The following is a 19,022-nucleotide window of genomic DNA, read 5'->3' on the forward strand; positions in this document are numbered from 1 at the left end:
TTTACCTTGGGGAAGTTTTTTAACCTTCATGAGTTTCAGTTTCTTCCCTTGTAATCTGGGATTAAAAGGAGTACCTGCCTTGGGTCATTGTGGAGTTCTATGAGATTCTCTACATAGAATGGGTAGAGCAGGGTCCAGCACAACCTACACGTACTATCTAAATTAGATGGGATCCTTGACCTGACAACTTTTGAATTTTTTTCCTGAATTTTTCTGTAAGCTTAGCACACAAGCTATGAGAAGGCTATCATCGAGAGATAGAGCTTGACTCCGAGACCCATTTCTTGATGCAAAACTCTGTCTATGGAACCACATCCCACACAATCTAAAGAGTGCCATGTTCTTCCATTAAATCTCAAGTAGCTAAAAAGGTTATTATTCTCGAACCTAGCTTTGGCTTCACTGGAACACACGAAAGCTAAACTCCCATTAAAGCTGCAAACTAAATAAAATAAATCCAAATTAATGTATTGTATTTTTACAAAAGGATAAATAGAGCATTTTATTAACACTTTTTTTTTTTTGCAGCAACAAAATGATAGTCCACATCTTTTCATTCAACACAACAAAAGCTATGATCACATTACATCACTTTGAGACTCAAAGCAAAGGATATTTTTATTTTCTTAAGGTCAAGGGGGTTTGCATCTTTAAAACAAATGTTATGTTTTCTATTTGCAGTAGCAGGGCTTCCAGTCACTAGCACAATACAATGAACAGATCAAATATCCAGAATAGACAATTAAATACACCGATGATATTTTGCATTGAATTGGGAAATGCATTATTATCGTTTAGAACATTCTAAAGAGATCGGATGTCAACTTTTTAAAAGAAAAAAAAAAATCATTCCAACCACCCAGACAGCTACCACAAGCAAAATGAAGATAATATACAGACAGGAAATTGTATGCCTTGCACTTATTGCTTGGAACACAAATGTTGCAATTCCTGTTGAGTTATATTAAGAAATGACAAGCAAAATGCCTCTGCCCCATCTAAAATTCTATGACTCTATGAAAGTAGAAATGGCAGTCCCCTAACCCAACATTAGGTGTATGCTATTTTTGTTTTTTTGTGAAGATTGTTTATTATGCTTTTGTGTATGGATATGTATAAGATATACAGATATATATAGATATAATTTTAATATAATTTATTGTCCTATATATTTAAGACAAATATCTTTTAAATGGGACTTTAAATAATAAAATCGTCTACTTACAATATCTCTATTAAGTTTATCTTTTCATATTATATATACCTCTGTGGCACAAGTTTCATATAGTATTTCATTATTAAGGAAGAATATCTAAACAATTTTCTATTTCTTTTGTTGTTAATATTGCATTTTCAGGGCTATGTCTCCATAGTAAATTTCTTATTAGATTCTTTATGGTGTATGCATCTTTTTTTTTCTAATGCAAGTTACAACCAGTACAAAGTTGTAATAAAAAATACATTAAAGTCTATTTATTTTTTATATTTTTTTGCAAAAAAGTTATGTGATATGCTACGTGAAAAGTCAGATTTCTGTTGAAACATGAAGTGTTTTATACTGTTAGGTAAATGAATGGAAGAACATGAAGCATACCCCTCACTTTACAAGTTCTCTTTCACAGATATAAGTATATTGCACAAGCATTTCATATAAAACACGGCAAGATATTTCTTTTCAGAACCAACAAAATATTCCACATTATGTAATAACAATAATTATTTAGTACACTTTGCTAGTTGCTAGCCCACAATATTCTTCTCTAACTGAGAGATATATCAACTCCATAATTTATATTCAATAAACATTGCCACCACCTGATGCAGCCAACATGACATCTTCGGGTTTCCTAACAGGACTTCTGCATGATATCTTGCAATACAGTGTAACAAATATATAAGTGCATTTTGCATGATCAAGTAGCTTTGGCTTCCTAACCTTTGTAGGATGGGATGTGCCAACTGTTGTAGTTGTGCTTTATTAAATGGCGATGAGTTTTAGCTCACGCGAATCCAATGAGTAACTACTCGCTTCTACAACTTTGACCAGTCAACGTTTAAATCACAAACGCAAAAATGGATGACGTGAATGGAAATGATGGCATTTCACAACTTCTACAGATTGCACTTGATGGTAACTTCATGAGTTTGTTTGTGATTCATTTTTTACAGCAAGACTTGCCTGGTTGATGTGTTTATGTGTGCACACCACTTTTTTTTTTTTAATTTTTGTGCAATCACAATTAATTTAATCACAAACACTAAAAATAAATCCAGCAATTAGCTTTGTTACGAATAATCATCTCGGTTCTTATAGGTGTATGAGTCTTGTACTTCCTCTTGTACAAATTCCTCTTTCTTTTCCCAACCATTGGGCCAACCTCCATTGGCCTGTGTTGTGGCACCGTAAGACTTGGTGGTACCATAATTTATATGATTTTGAGTCATGTCCCCTGTTTCTTCATCGAGCTCATCTTCATGGATAAATCCACACTTTTCTTCACTTGTTTCCTCAGGGTCTGCCCAGGGTTGCTTCTCTCCTGAGGCAAATATTGCATAAAATAGAACTCCACCGTAGTGGACCAGGGCAGCGATCAGGAAAACATACTGCCACTCTTCGCGTGACTGCAGTAACAAAAAGCAGCACTGTGAGAACAGACTCCCCATGTTTGAAAAGCATAACCTCTTCTTTGAATGAGCCACCAGCACGCTTTTCATACAATGCTATCTTTAGGGGAAAGCCCTGTTCTGATTACATAAAGCAAATACTGTGATGGAAACTTTCCATAATCCTATGACTTTCATTAATTGAAAATTTTTTTTAAATCTCAGGTTCTGAAATAAAACTCCAAATTTAAAATTTAAAACTCCGAATTTGAAAGTGTTAATTTTTAAAATACCCATAATCTCTCTTTGAATTTCCATTGATTTACATATATTTTTTCCTCCTATTCCTTTTGTTTATTTCCTTTTGGTGAAAAATAATTGTGAAGCTCTACATTTAAGGACAAATAGCTGATAATAATATTCTTCCATTGATAACTGCAGAGTCTGAATTGATGTTTCCAAATAAAGCTCAGAAGACTTCTACTTGAGTACTCTAAGAAGCTCAGAGAAAAAAAGGTTTGCTGTTGTTGTTTTGCCACGCCAGAAATATGAGAAATATTAAAAGGTGTTGAAAAGCACAGTGCTTATTGGTTGGGAAAGAAGGCTTCCTCAGAGTTCTTAGAGATTTTCTAGTGAGCCTCAATGATCTCCCTTACTCAGAGGTCTGGTGGCTAGACCACAGAGAGAATGCCGAACAGAATACAGTAACTCTTCTCTACCATGAGAGACAATCTTCAAAAACTGAACATTTCTTTAGCTACGTCTTACCTTATTCTTTGTCATTGCACCAACAATGATAGGGCAAACCATTCCTGACAATGTGCCAACACCATTTGAAATGCCCATTAAGATACTGGCATATCTCGGAGCAATATCCAAGTGGTTAACATTGAAACCTGAAATATACACATTAGCTTAGAGTCAGAGAATCCTAAACCCCTTGGAAGTGGGTGACTGTAGAATATTCTCTACCACACTCACCACCCTCCTTAGAAGATACTAGGTACACTGCATGTGCTCAGTAAGTATTTTTTGATAACTTAGCTCAGGGATATGATCAGAGTGGAATGAAGTATGGGTTCTTATCCACCACTTAATATGTGATGCTCAAATCAGAGAAATATTCTCTTTAAAAAAAAAAAAAGAAGAGTAAGCAGGAGGAAAATGAGAAGTAACGAATCCAAATAATGACTTCTAAATGTGTTATTCTTTTTACTTTCTAGTGGAAATATGTTAAGTAACTTTTCAACAATAGAATATTAAAGAGGAAAGGAGAATATATGTATTATTACCGGCAAAAATCAGGACGTTACATTTATAAATTTAAAAACATGTATCTTACCGGAAATAGCAAATCCACTGAATCCCACTGCAAGTACCAAGAATGAGATAGCCACCCCTCTAGTATGAGAATAGCCAACGACCAGAAGCAGTGTTGCTTCCATGCCAAAACCTTTGGAAACAGACACATGGAAACGCTTCAGAAATTTGTGTCAATCTTCCCAATGAGCCAAAACTGCTAGAACTGCTCATGTTTATCTGACCTAAGAAACCTCTTCAGGGAGTCTATCTTAAAAGTAATAGTAACAGGGGCAGCTGGGTGGCTCAACCAGTTGAGCCTCAGAACCTTCATTTCAGCCCAGGTCATGATCTCAGGGTGGTGAAATCAAGCCCCAGGTAGCCTTGCGCTCTGTGCTCAGCAGGAAGTCTGTTTGAGATTCTCTCTCGCCCTGCCCCTACCCCACCATCTCTCTCAAATAAATAAATAAAATATTTAAAAATAATAATAACAGTTATAATTTATGCACAGAGATTACTGAAGCCTTCCATTTTAATAAAAATATTGAATATGCCCTTAAGTGTCAGTGGTGGGCAGGGACGAGTTAGTTATGTAGTTATTTAAAATTAGGAGTTATGAGGGGCGCCTGGGTGGCTCAGTCGTTAAGCGTCTGTCTTCAGCTCAGGTCATGATCCCAGGGTCTTGGGATCGAGCCCTGCATTGGGCTCCCTGCTCAACAGGGAGCCTGCTTCTCCCTCTCCCACTCCCCTTGCTTGTGTTCCCTCTCCCACTGTCTCTCTCTCTCAGTCAAATAAATAAATAAAATCTTAAAAAAAAAATAGGAGTTATGAAAATTTGAAGATAGGGAAATGATTATAAATGAACAATGAAGACACAAATTTAGCTGCATATGTAACATGCACAGTAAAAGTTACTCACGCACGTATATCAGCATTCCATGAGCCAAATCATGTGCTTCACATCACTTATGTACTTACCACCACAATTCATGATCTTTCTTACTGTAGTAGTTGAAAGAATTTGCTTGCTTCTTAGAAAATCTGCAATCTGCCCTCCAATGGGCACAATAATTGTCATTACCAAGTGTGGCACAGCAGATAGCATGCCAACCTGAAGAAAAAGAGAAAGAGGAGACATATACATGACCATAAGTAATATGGGCAATGGTCTTGGTTTTTTGAATCCATCATAAATTCTTTATGGAAAAAGAAAGAAAAAGTACTGTCTCCAAATGACCACTTACTCCTTCCTGGAATAAGCAATAACTTCCACAGAATAAATGAGAAAAGCTAAGTAAAGTTACTTTTTATCTTTTAGAAGAGAATACTTTTTTTTCCTGTGTAATGAGTCAGTAAATTTTGAGTTTATGAATAAACTATCCTGAATCTTATCACAGTGATTCACATTTATGTGCCTATTTTATATTCTTAAATATGTTTGCAGAAATTCATCATTAGTGAGTGAGAGAGACACAGAGACAGAGTCAGAGGGATAAGAAATACATTTGACCAAGCCCTTGAAGAGGCTCTATTTTTAAATTTATGTTTTTTTAATTCTTAGAAAGGCTAAAAACCTTAATTGCATTTTAAATATGTATCTCTTATGAGTTTTATATTTAGTTTCTAAGCTAAATTTAGCCCAGAAAATGCAGATCGGTTCTTCAATGTTAGGTATTTTCTATTTCAAATGTCAGTATTTGGTCACATTGTCACACAATGGTATATAGTTTCTGTATTAATTTCATATGAAATAGCTCGACCTAAAATCTAACCTACCAGCATCAATTCAACACACATTTTTTTGGCCAATAATTATGTGCAAGACACTCTTCTCTAGACATCATGAAGTATGAATAAAATGCATTTTTAAGTACTGGGGAAAAGTTTATTATTTGTGTTTAAAAATGTCTTCCAAGTAAGATTATTGAAGGTTTGAGACAAAGATTGCTGATGTCACAATGGCAGACTTGAGTACCACGCCCACGGAGTCGGTTTGTTACCATGATTGAGTCAATGAATGACTCCCACAGAGCTCAAACGTCTGAGTTATTTAATTCTCTCTTGTACCCAGGTGAAAGTTTATAATATTATTACTCTCTTGTATTGATGAAGAACGTATAACTTAAAAAGGCTAAATCATTTCCAGAACCAAATACTGAGCCATTTTTACCTGAGTCTAAAAACTGGGCTTTTAACCACTATGCTTAGCACTGCCACCATCTGAGAAAGAAAAATCAAATAAAACCAGATAATGTGCTGAATGTTCTTAATTTAGTTCAAAACCTGGCATTTAGTATAGGCTAAACAAATGTGGACTAAGTAAAACTATAGGGTAAACTGACATTAAGGCAAACATTATTGCTTTTGAGAACAGCATCTTGAAAAGCAGAATGGTTCTTTATTCTTAACTACAGTAGATACATTTAAAGCAACGAATGTGTGGAAAGAAACCATCAGACAAGAAAACATTCTGAAATACACCACGTTAGGATGTGCGTAGAATTGCATGTCATGTGTTTGCTTCTAGAGGCAGAGAAAGCCGGAGAGTGACCTGCATTTCCTAAGTCCACGTAACTGGCCTGTATCTTGACTCAGTGTTTGAGACATCTGAAAAGTTCTTAAATTGAACACCCTTTGCTATTTATTATCTACTCAAACAGACATTTTAATTCCTTTGGATAAACAAAGAATAAAGCTATGATTATTAGTTATTCTCTTTCAGCAAAGCACTATGGGAAGTGCAAGGAGCTAACAATCTAGAGGTTAACGAGACAGAAGTTGGGAATATCCTAGCCCAATGTCTTAATACTTGGAGGTACTCAATCTCCCAGTTCCTAGGACAATATGTGGACATATTCCATACGTGACCTCAACAGGGCCAAGTTGCAGAACTTTATGAAAGTTATCCAACAATTTATATAAAATACTAAAATATCATTTATAGTATATATATATATATATGCACACATCTATATATATTTCTGCTTTAACTGGGTCAGTCTACTTGAAATGAAGATTGAGCTATTGCACTTGTGTTTTAGTCTGCAGCATACTCAGTTTAACTAAGGTTGGAGAGAACTATCCTCCATCTAAATATTTTAGTTTGCTTACATTTTGCCACAGTTCTGAAGGACAGCATTAATAACCATTATTTACGGAAAATAAAATCAAAGTTGGCAATCATTCAAAAACCAGCCCCAGGTTATGTATCAATAGTTTATTGCAGAGCTTGTGTCCCGAGCCCTGCCAGCCTGGAACTAAAGCCCATGCTCTATTTCCTTTACTGCCTCCTTCATACATTTTTCAAGTAAGTCAGTGGCTTTTTTTTTTTTTTAACCAGTATAATCAAAGTCTTCAACCAATCTGTGTATGTAGAACTTATCTACAATTTTAGTTAAAAATATAACAAGTAAATCAAATCAACTCATCTGGTTATTATATTTAGTTTTGGCAAAATATCATTGCTTTTACTCAAGCATTTTCAATTAAGTGGAGCTACAGGGCCAGAATGACCACGCAGTTTCATGAACATCAGTTGGCTCCTTCACTTCTCCCCCATGAGACCTGACTTTATTAATAGCCTCACAGTGTCATATTTGTCCTAGATTATGAAAATGGACTCACACCTCCAGCAGCCTTTGTTGAGAAGTATAACACCTCTTGGAGCTTCCAAAGGCTACCCTGCAATGTTTGATCAGCTCTAGAGAGAAGAGCCCTATCTAAAGCAGCCATTCTTCTCAGGAATGGAGGAAACAGTTTCCTTAGAAACAGGGATTACAAAAGAGCTCTTAGAATAGCTTCTCCTAAACTCAGGTTTTCTTCAATTTCAGCCCTCAGATAGTCTTTCAAGTAGAGACTTAACATGAATAGCGAGCCCAGCTGGATGGATGTAATGACATGAAGAGAAATGGCAAGTCCATGGCCAGCACAGACGAGTGTATTCAGACTCAGCAAAGGGCTTGGCAGAGATGGCATTTAACAAATACTTGCTAAGTGCTTAAATGAAGATAGGGTCTACCTGAATTTGAATAGCGTAGTAAAGGGAATTGAAACATAAATTAAAGAATCGGGGCTTAACCTTGATTCTGGCATATATTATCAGCTTGGCCTTAGGCAATTTAAATACCTTCCCTAGTTTGTTTCCCCATCAACAGAAATGATGAGAGTTATCCAGCTGGTCAACCAAACAAGGTTGTTCATGAATATGAAAGGACCTTGTGAATTTCAGACTCTTCTATAAAGTAGTTATTTTTATGTTCATTTTATCCTTATAGAAAATCCCCAAATAATTACATTTTCACAGCTATGAACAAATGTCTGTAGGGTTTAGCATACTGTGTGTAACTGGTAACTAATTGCTTTTGTCTATACCACCAAAAGCTGTGAACTCCTGAGGACGGGAACCATGTTTTTATTTCTGAATCTGACACAAAGCTTCACACATCATATTCAACAAATGCCTGTTAAGTGAATAAATTGAATAAATGACACACAAGAATGTTTTCAGATTTTTTTTTTTGCTTTCTCAAATATTTTAGCAAGATTTTTTTTAAGTTTATAAGAAATTAAATTTTTTTTTTTACTTAAGTATAGTTAACACACTATGTTACATTAGTTTCAGGTGCACTACAAAGTGATTTGACAAGTTTATATGTTACACTATGCTCACCATAAGTGTAGTTACCGTCTGTCACCATACAACATTATTACAATATCATTAACTATATTCCCTATGCTGTGCCATTTAGTCCCATGACTTATTCATTCCATAACTGGAACCCTGTGTCTCCCGTTCCCCTTCACCCATTTTGCCCATCCCTCATTTCCTACCCCTCTGGTAACTACCAGTTTGTTCTATTTACAGTCTGATTCTGCTTTTCATTTGTTTATTCATTTGGGTTTTTTTGTTTTTGTTTTTGTTTTTTTTTTGGTTCCATCTATGAATGAAATCATATGGTATTTGTCTTTCTCAAAGTCTGATTTATTTAATCTAATATAATGCCTTCTAGGCCCATCTATGTTGTTGCATATGGCACAGTCTCATCCTTTTTATAGCTGTGTGATATTCCAGCATGTGTGTGTGTGTCTGTGTGTGTGTCCATGTGTATTACATCTTCCTTATCCATTTGTCTATCAATCAGGACTACATCAAAATAAAAAGCTTTCACACAGGCAAGATTACCAGACAGATTTTTGAAAGCATTGAAGAAGAGATTGGTAATTATATAAACACAATTCCATTTCAATAAAAATTTCTTTCTTTGTTCACTGTTACATTGTCTCTGACCTGAGACTTAAAGGAAGTTATGTTTCTTTACAGGGGAAGGGCCACGGTGCTGTCCACCCTAATAGAGAGAGAAGCTCCACGAGGGCAGAGACTAGGTTGATTTTGCCTTCAAAAAGAGCACTTCCTAGCAGACAGCTGAATGCAGTAGACGCTCAAACACCTTACTTAGTCTTTGTTTCCCAGAAGTTATTTGTTAAGTGGATAAACAAATAAATGAGTAACTCCTAAAATTTAGAAGATAAAATACTGGCAAAGGAACGTAATATTTAATTGAACACAAAAGTAATGCACTAGTTAAACAAAGATAATTTTTACATACCTTGCTGATTTCAAATCCAAAGACTTCCTCAAAATATGCTGGCTGACTAATAAGCAGTAAGTAAAAAGTCCAGCTTCTGCAGAAGTTTGCAACAATTATTGCATAGACAGGCATAGATGTAAAAAATTTCCTCCATGGAGTCTTGAATTTCTGAAATCCCAAAAAGAGAGCAATTCTGACCATTTAAAGTATTTTCTAACTTAGAAAATGGGAATAATAGGTGCTTTGCATTTTCAGGATGTATATGTTGAGGCATGAGTAGGAGGTAATGAAATTAATTGCAAAAGTCTAGTTAACCTTAGCTGCATGAATTGTTGGGAAAAAAAAAGATATTAGCCTCTTCTTCTGATTAAATTGTTCCCATTTTCAGAATATATAAGATCTTATGTTTATAGAAAACAATTCCAAAAGCACAGATCCTAGTTTCCAAGATTTTTTTTTCTGGCAGTGATAGATCATGCCTCAGCTAAAGATCATTGCCATATCAGTAACCTTGTTGGTATCCAAAATATTTTATCTAAAACACCAAAAATTCAATATAGTTAGGAGGAGAAAATAAGAAAAATTAAGAGTGCAATATTCTAGACCCTATCTAAAGTTAATAATACCACTACCTATCTATAAATCCTCTTGATAGACAATGGATATCAATATAAATTCTGTAATGCTAAAGGGCAAGGTTCTAGAAAACTCACATGGTATACAGCTGGGTTGAAGTATTTGGCTATCCAGCACACCATGGGCACATCATAACTAGTTACTTATGACATTCAAGGCATTCAAAATTAACCACTTAAATAGGATTGGTTTTGCTTATGATACCCATTTAAAAACTATATCTAGTGTACTTAAAGATCCTGTATATGCCCAAAAATAAAGCAAGTATCCTCCCCCAAGACTAATATTTTTAGACCTGAAAATGTCTCTCATATTCTCACTTTCTCAATGATTTTATTTTGAACATCAAAATACTGTTTGGTGAAGAAACAATAGCCTGAAATAACTCCATTTAATGCTAGCTTGGGATCCTTAACCTGACCAAATTAATAAAAGGGGAGGCAGACATTTTTTACACAGATTTAGTTAATTATTCCTGGATGTAGAGCATCATAATTGCTAGTATTGATTGTGACTCACTTTAAAAGTAATAGAGTAAGAAGTTATACTGTCGTGATCACAAATACATATGACAAAAAACAAAAACAAAAGAATACCTAATAACATATAATGAGTACCTTGGCTTTGAATACAAATATCCAGTGACAACATCCTAGCTGGGTTCAAAAAGTGTGTTTTTTAAGTCCTATATACTCCGGGAAAATAACGCCAGATAAATATACTTATTTCACAGAAAATGAAAATTGTTGGATACAGGGATGTCAGCATGGTAGTATTATGTTTGTATAAGAAATAACTTCAGAATATTATTAAAAGTAAATACCTTTTTCCTGCTGGGAAAATGTTTCTATTATTCATACCTGGATCATCTCTACTAAGAACTTTATTCTTCAGGTTGTAAAATACTTCATCAAATGTAAGATAGAAGTATCTAATTTTATACCTTAAAAAATTATTCGGGGTGATAGGAGGGCTTATAGTATTCTAATAACAGTCTACTACTGACCTGGCTATTTGCTTCACAGGTGTGTATGGTTTACAAAAATTAAGCAAGTTGTTCACTTATGATTTGTGTGTTTTTCTGTACACATGTTATATTTAATTTTTTAAGAAAAAAATATTTAAAAGGCATTATAGTCAGCTGCAATGTGTGCTCCTTAATTGGATGCAGACTCCAAAGAAATAGCTACAAAGAACATATGAATATAGACTAGAGATTTGAATTTGGACTGGGTAGTAGAAATCTGAATATGATCTCGGTCTTAGATAATGTAGGGAATTATTCTTAATTGTTTTAGGTATAATAATTGTACTTAGACTGTGAAAGAGTATTTTTATTTTTCTAGAGATGCATGTGAAGTATTTGTGGGTAAAGTGTTAGGACATCTCATTTACTTTGAAATCATTCAGCAAAAAGAAAAATGAAGTAAATAAGGCAGGGTGTTGATAACTGTTGCATTTATGCAGTGGATACATGGATATTACTATTCTTTCTGCTTTGCTGTATATTAAAGTTGTTCACAATAAAAAGTTCAAAATTAACTACAAGTACAATAACTAAAATATAATCTCATTTTTAATTTTGTTTTGAAGCTACAGGAAAGTATCAAACATCAGTAAGAAGTAAAATATTATGTTTGGGCAAGCAGTAAGGTAAGGAAATGGGGGGAGTTTGAGATCATCTGTGCTGTCTTATCAAGTTACCAGCTGTTCTTTTTAAGGTCATTTCCAGAAACTGGTTTTCGCTTAGACTAAATTTTTGATTGTTTAAAAAAATTTATGCTTGATTTAGACACACAACCTTTCAAGAACTGGTAAATAAAAGAAGCATAGTTAAGTAATGAAAATACAGGTTGATCAGATTACCTGGGGCTAGAAATTGAGGCTAAATGCTGAACTCACCATAGATCAGCCTATATTTCGTTTCCGCTCCCAGCAACTGCTGCCAGTGGGCACCACACACATGGCCAACACCCCTCCCTGCAGAACCACTTGTTTCTTAAGTAGCCACCATTAGAAAGAAACTTCCAGTCCATTTACAGAAGGAAACAGGCAGGGGAGTTTCTAATGCCAGTCCATAGTGTTAGAATTTTTTTTAAGTACTGAAGTTTCACTTCTGAATGATATCCAATGTGGGATTTTTCTTATTCATTAAAGGCCTTAACCACGGTGGGTGATAGACCTTTGTACCTAGGATGAGATGTCAAAGACAGACCTTCTCTAACAAACGAAGTAGAGAATCAGAGCTGGAATTAAAGATAATTAGAAAGAGGGGAGGAGCCTTCAAAAGAAAGAGAAGCATAATGTATAGGAGACGCTGACTCTTCAGCCGTGCGTGATACCTTCCAGCTCTCAGCATAAGGAAATTGAGTTACTGTTTAGGTGCTGAATTACTGAGCCTGTCTAAATATGTTAGTTTTGCCTTCCATTTTTTAATAGTATCAAATGGCTATTAATTAATATTTATGATATATTAATGTCATGCGGACTAAAATATTTGCTTTATTGACACAGAACTGCATTTTCTCTCTCCATAGAGCCCATGCAAGAAATCAAATTAGAATCAGAAAAGGGGTCCATGTTATATTTTTATGATACTTTATCTTCATAATAATAATCCTGAAAATGATAAGATTTTATCAATAACAAGATTCTATATTAAGAATATTTTTATGTCAGCTATCTATTATTGACATTCTAATGATTTAATATTTCTTTAACCACATATAGCATAAATACACACGTATAACACCTAACATTTAGACAATTCAATACACAAAAAAATAGTCCTTTTCATGATTGTGTTAGGTGATCTGGCATTTCCTACAATCTGAAAATAACAAATATTTGTTGAGTTTGTTTAAATTATGGACCATATTGAACTGTTTATAAAAGCTTGTTTAGGTTTCTAGTCATAGCCGTAGTCCAGGGCAAATTTGAAGATCATTAAGAAAAGATAAAGAAAAAAAAAGAAATTATAGATGGGGGAAGTAGCAATCATTCCTAAGTCAGAAAGTATGGATGGAGGAAAGAAAACAATCATGATTGACACCAAATAGGTTTTGTTGAATAGGGACTCAGAAAGTAGTTGGTCAGCAGTGGTTGGTCAAAGGGAGGTGAGATGAAGAATCAGAACAGGAATATACACCATAATAAAGTTCTTACTTCCATTGCACCTAAAAGATTTGCACTCTCTCCAATGCTTTCTTCAATGTACCTACGTTCTTCATCTGTAATAGTAGGATGCTTTGCAGGACTCTCATAAGACACCAAAAGCCAAAACATGTACCAGATCATTCCAAAGCTTCCTGCAAGGAAGAGTTCAAAAGAAGAAAATAAAAAATCTATCATAAATACCCCCATGTAACTGTCATTTGCTGGAATAAAACTGCAGGAATCTCATGACAAACACATTCTCTAGAATGTGAATTGGATTTTCTGCTTCTCCAATTGACCAGCCAGCTCTTCTTGTGTTATGTCACTGAACTTCAAGCTTCCTGAAGTCTGGTCCTATAGTTTTATCTCTCTGTCTCCAATAATGCTGAGACACAGCATTGGATAATTATTGAATGGTATAGTTTGGAACATGTTCATACATCCAACAAACATTTACTGAGCATTTACTATTCCAGGCACTCTGCTAAGTGAGAGAAATATGGTGAACCAGACAAAATTCCTGTCTTCAAAGAATTTTATGAGGGGGGATCATTTTCTTATTTGCCTTCTTTGAATATATGAAAGTGGTCTATATTTCCACACACAAAAAAATACTCATTTCCCTTTCCTGTAAGCACTTGCAGATCTAGTAAACAGATTATTAAATAAAATCTAGATTATTTTAGCCTGGGTGGCTATTATTCATAAAAAAGGCAGGAAGTGGGAGTTTCTGTAATTAATGTAGTAACATTTAACACTTTATGTGACTGTATACCATTATTATTTTCAGTACATAATATTACCTATTGATCACTCTGGGCAAATGAAAGCTATAAATTCTAATACAATAAACTGTTTGAAACTTCTTTAGCATCGCTTTCTTTATTTAGCACTTTCAGCATTAAAACATGCCCTTATTGTGTAATGTAAATCTAAAGTATTAATAAAAGAAAGAATTTCAAGTGATTTATTCTGGTTTCCCAGAGGCTAGTTATTTCATTTTTGGCTTCTACTGTTCTTTATCCCTTGGGTAACAGTCTAAATGCTCCTGATCTCTATAATACTTTTTTCTTGCTCATTCAATCTCTAAGAATTATTTCTTAATACCACAGATTTTGATGGGCCATGCTCCTTTTCGTTACCAAACATGACAGCAAACACAAATGGGAGTTAGATAGTATGTGAAAATTTGGCATAGTGTAGTGGTTATGGAAGATGGCTCTCCCAGATTCAAATCCTGACTGTGTCACTCATTAGCTACATGCTCCAATCAATGACTGAATCTCTGTGAACTTCCACTATAAAATGAGACGATTTCTTTTTTATGAGATTGTGGCAAAATATAGTTAAAGGAGATAATGCATGAAGCAACCAGCATGGCAAATGGCACAAAATAAGCACTCAATAAATGAAAGCTCTTGTGATTCAATAATAATTATCATTACTGCTAACTGAATGCGAAGTGCTGGACATTCAGCTAATTGCCATATATGCATTATCTTCTTTTAACATAAGCCACTATACAGTTCTTATCTTATCTTATTAATATTTAATTTATATTATTAATTTTTAAAATATTAATATTGAATGTGTGGCTCAAAGACCCAATTTTGTTATACACAGTAAGTAAGTACTATGGGGATGTGATATTTTCAGATTATCTAATATTTTTTTTTTTTTTTTTTTTTAAAGATTTTATTTATTTATTTGAGAGAGAGAATGAGAGACAGAGAGCACGAGAGGGAAGAGGGCAGAGGGAGAAGCAGACCCCCTGCTGAGCAGGGAGCCCGATGTGGGACTCGATCCCGGGACTCCAGGATCATGACCTGAGCCGAAGGCAGTCGCTTAACCAACTGAGCCACCCAGGCGCCCCAGATTATCTAATATTTAAACTTTGTATCATTCTATGATAAATACTAAATGAGATACAACTTGACATAATGAGATTGGTTTTCATGAATGCTTTGTGGAAATTAATATTCTTTTTTTTTTAAAGATTTATTTATTTATTTATTTTGAGAGAGAGAGAGCATGTGCACGTGCCATGCACATGAGCAGGGGAAGGGGCAGAGGGAGGGGTGGGGGAAGGAGATTTCCTCCCCGAGCAGGGAGCCTGAGGCTGCTCAAGCTCATGAGCCTGAGATCATGACCTGAGCCAAAACCAAGAGTCAGATGCTTAACCGACTGAGCCACCCACGCACCCTGGGAAATTAATATTCTTACTTTAAAGTCACATCATATTTTCAGTTAAGTAATGGATTCAATTAAGGGACAAATCCCTTATTGATTTACTGTAAATCAATCCCAAATTGATTTACTGGCCCGGTATCCCAACTTGTACTATATACCCTATACACATTTGCTTTAAACTTCTTTGAATTATGGACTCTTGAAAATCTAATGGAAGATATGGATTAAAATCTAATAAAAATATCTCCCCAGGAAAAAAATGTACAAATGCATGCATGGCTTATCATTTAAGACATTCATGAATCTAAAACCTATCCATGGCTTTTGAACCAGAAGAGCTCCTGCCATAAAGCATATTTAATAATATTCTGCAAACCTAAGAATTTGCTCTGATGAGAACATTTTGAAGTGGGAATGGATCATGCCAAATTCGGAAGCAGCCAGATACTGTTCAGTTCTACCTCATGACTTCATTAATACTTCACATTCTCCTGCCCACGTCCAAAGACGGTATTAATCAGTGACATCAGTTGGAATCCACCTCTCTTGTATTTCTTTTTCTCATGGCTAAAAAAAAAAGTCTCCTAGAGAGAGACTTTAGGGGTACTCTCAAGTGGTAAGCTTTCTGGTTCTGGTTAGAAAGTAAACAGAAAGGGACTTTGGACTCAGGGTTTCTTGTGCTTTTTATTTCCATTTGAGGGCTTCATTTCATTTAATCCTGGAGCAACGAGGACTAAAATGTGAGACTGCCGCTGCTGACTATTAATATTTTGTCACAAAAGCGAACTGTTGCATTAGCATTGCTATCGCCTTCCAGCTTCCCATCCCTATTCAGTCTTGACGAGGCAGGGTCAGCCGAGGAAGCAGTAGTGGGGGCTGCCTAGCTCTTTCTTCTTAATTGGCTACGAATCAAGAGCTAATTTAATTTTTTTCTTCATAATCAAGGACAATATATGAAATATATCCCAAAGTTTCCAGCAGCAATGTACTTCCTTTTTAAAACAATAAATTACAAGGTAGGGAGAATCATAGAGATAGAACATTTTCCTCGATCTTCTCAAAATATAAGGAAAGGATTCTTAATGGAAAAAATGTGAGTGAATGCAGGTCTATTCAGCAATCTACCTCACTGTTTTGAGTTTACACCCATTTCTTTTAACATGATTGTATCGTATGCAACATACCATAGACGTAGAATACCGAAGACCAACCAGTGTACTGCACAAGAATGCCAGCTAAAGGCATTGCAATTACAGCTCCAGCATATGAACCTAAAGTAAAAGGGAGAATGGGAGGTAGGTAAGTGAAATAAGTAGAAATTCTTAACTTCATCTCATGTTTCTTGGTAGGCTCTCACAAACACACTTGCGTACTTAGGTGCATGTACACTCACACCCCTATATCTCCAACATATATCTATCTACATACATAGCCAGTGATACGGGACTACATAAGAGGATATGACCTACTTACCCAAGACACAAAAGAGATCTAACAATAAGAAGACTATAATAAAAAATAAATTAAAAAGACTATTATAAAAATTATTCATGAGATCCTGGAGTCCCTGGATCGAGTCCCGCATCAGGCTCCCTGCTCGGCAGGGAGTCTGCTTCTCCCTCTGATCCTCCCCCTCTCATGCTCTCTGTCTCCCATTCTCTCTCTCAGATAAATAAATAAAAAATCTTAAAAAAAATAATAAAAATAAAAAATAAAAATTATTCATGAATATATTTGAAAACTTAGATAAAATGGATGAACTCCTAGAAAAATACAAAACACAGAAGAAATAGAGGATTTAAGGAGACCAATAAGAATTAAAGAAATTGAAGTGGTGGTCAAAAACCTTTCCTCATGTACACCCACACAAATGATTTTACAGATGAGCTATATCAACTTTCAGTTCTTATCCAACTTGTTCCTAAACTTTTACCCACCATAACTATATCTGCATGCAGTACTCACCACAGAAGGAGGTGGTTGCCAATCTACTCCTCTCTAGAGGAGGAGCCCATTTACTCCATATCCCATGACATGCTGGATAGGTGACGCCCTGTGACGGGGAAGATATATATCACCATTTAGGATACAGGGTCACTGAAAAATAAGCACAATCCCCTCTCTGATGCTGTCTCCTTAGAATGGGCTCAAGATATTAGGGAAAGCGGCTACTCATAGATCTTTACTAATTCCCTGAAATTCCACTTTAAAAACTTTCAGCCCAGATCAGGTAAGACATGGCTTCTTTTTAGTGACCTGACCAAATTCTCCCCACCCTTCAACTCTTCCTCCCACCTCAGTTTTCTTCTGATGAAGGCAAAAGAAAAGATCCTCTATTACTCCATTCATCTGGAACTTTGAACAGTTTGAGAAATGTGGGAGGCCTTTTCATGAGGCATTAAACACAGTGATTCCCAGATATAAGGAATCCAGATAGAGGAAGATAAAGCTTAGATCCTTGAAGCTCACACTTCCTGAAAGTAGTGTCTAGAACTTAAGGCTTTTAAAATAATTATCCATTTTAGGGGCGCCTGGGTGGCTCATTTGTTAAGTGTCTGCCTTCGGCTCAGGTCATGGTCCCAGGGTCCTGGGATTGAGCCCTGCATTGGGCTCCCTGCTCCGTGGGGAGCCTGCTTCTCCCTCTCTCACTCCCCCTGCTTGTGTTCCCTTCCTCGCTGTGCCTCTCTCTGTCAAATAAATAAAATCTTTTAAAAAAATAAAATAAAATAATTACCCATTTTATATATTTTTATCCTACCAATTTTTTCTTTCTTTTTGGAGAGAAAAGAGAATGTTTTCAGTGCTTAATACTTTATCTGATTTATCTACTCCCACTATATTTCAGGAGAAGAGAAGGGCAATAGGTAGGCTAATCTGAGGTTTTTAAATGTCCACAATAGCCAAACTATGGAAAGAGCCAAGATGTCCATCAACAGATGAATGGATAAAGAAGATGTGGTGTATATATACACAATGGAATACTATGCAGCCATCAAAAAACCCCCCATGAAATCTTGCCATTTGCAACGACGTGGATGGAACTAGAGGGTATTATGCTAAGCAAAATAAGTCAATCAGAGAAAAACATGTATCATGTGATCTCACTGATATGAGGAATTCTTAATCTCAGGAAACAAACTGAGGGTTGCTGGAGTGGGGGGTGGGGTGGGAGGGATGGGGTGGCTGGGTGATAGACACTGGGGAGGGTATGTGCTCTGGTGAGCGCTGTGAATTGTGTAAGACTGTTGAATTACAGACCTGTACCTCTGAAACAAATAATACATTATATGTTAAAAGAAAAAAAGAAGAAGAAGAAGAAAATAGCAGGAAGGGAAAAATGAAGGAGGGGAAATCGGAGGGGGAGGCGAACCATGAGAGACTATGGACTCTGAGAAATAAACTGAGGGTTCTAGAGGGGAGGGGGGTGGGAGGATGGGTTAGCCTGGTGATGGGTATTAAAGAGGCACGTTCTGCATGGAGCACTGGGTGTTATTCGCAAACAGTGAATCATGGAGCACTACATCAAAAACTAATGATGTAATGTATGGT

General features: G+C 35.7%; 1 protein-coding gene across 1 annotated transcript in view; it reads right to left on the reverse strand.

Moving 5' to 3' along the window:
* Nucleotides 1-1,358: 1,358 nt before the first annotated feature.
* Nucleotides 1,359-19,022, reverse strand: part of SLC17A6 (solute carrier family 17 member 6) — a 41,099-nt gene continuing 23,435 nt past the window's right edge. Inside the window, exons 5-12 of the mRNA XM_045892650.2 lie at nt 17,439-17,526; nt 16,658-16,744; nt 13,293-13,435; nt 9,510-9,659; nt 4,882-5,014; nt 3,947-4,057; nt 3,373-3,500; nt 1,359-2,622 (exon numbers count right to left, since the gene is read on the reverse strand). Coding sequence (XP_045748606.1) covers nt 2,287-2,622; nt 3,373-3,500; nt 3,947-4,057; nt 4,882-5,014; nt 9,510-9,659; nt 13,293-13,435; nt 16,658-16,744; nt 17,439-17,526 — 1,176 coding nt within the window. The 3' untranslated portion in view covers nt 1,359-2,286. The remainder of the gene's footprint in view (nt 2,623-3,372; nt 3,501-3,946; nt 4,058-4,881; nt 5,015-9,509; nt 9,660-13,292; nt 13,436-16,657; nt 16,745-17,438; nt 17,527-19,022) is intronic.

The sequence above is a fragment of the Mirounga angustirostris genome, unplaced genomic scaffold (genome assembly GCF_029215605.1).
Source record: "Mirounga angustirostris isolate CCGP_5_RB_7025 unplaced genomic scaffold, mMirAng1.0.hap1 SCAF_13, whole genome shotgun sequence".
Classification (NCBI taxonomy): Eukaryota; Metazoa; Chordata; class Mammalia; order Carnivora; family Phocidae; genus Mirounga; species Mirounga angustirostris.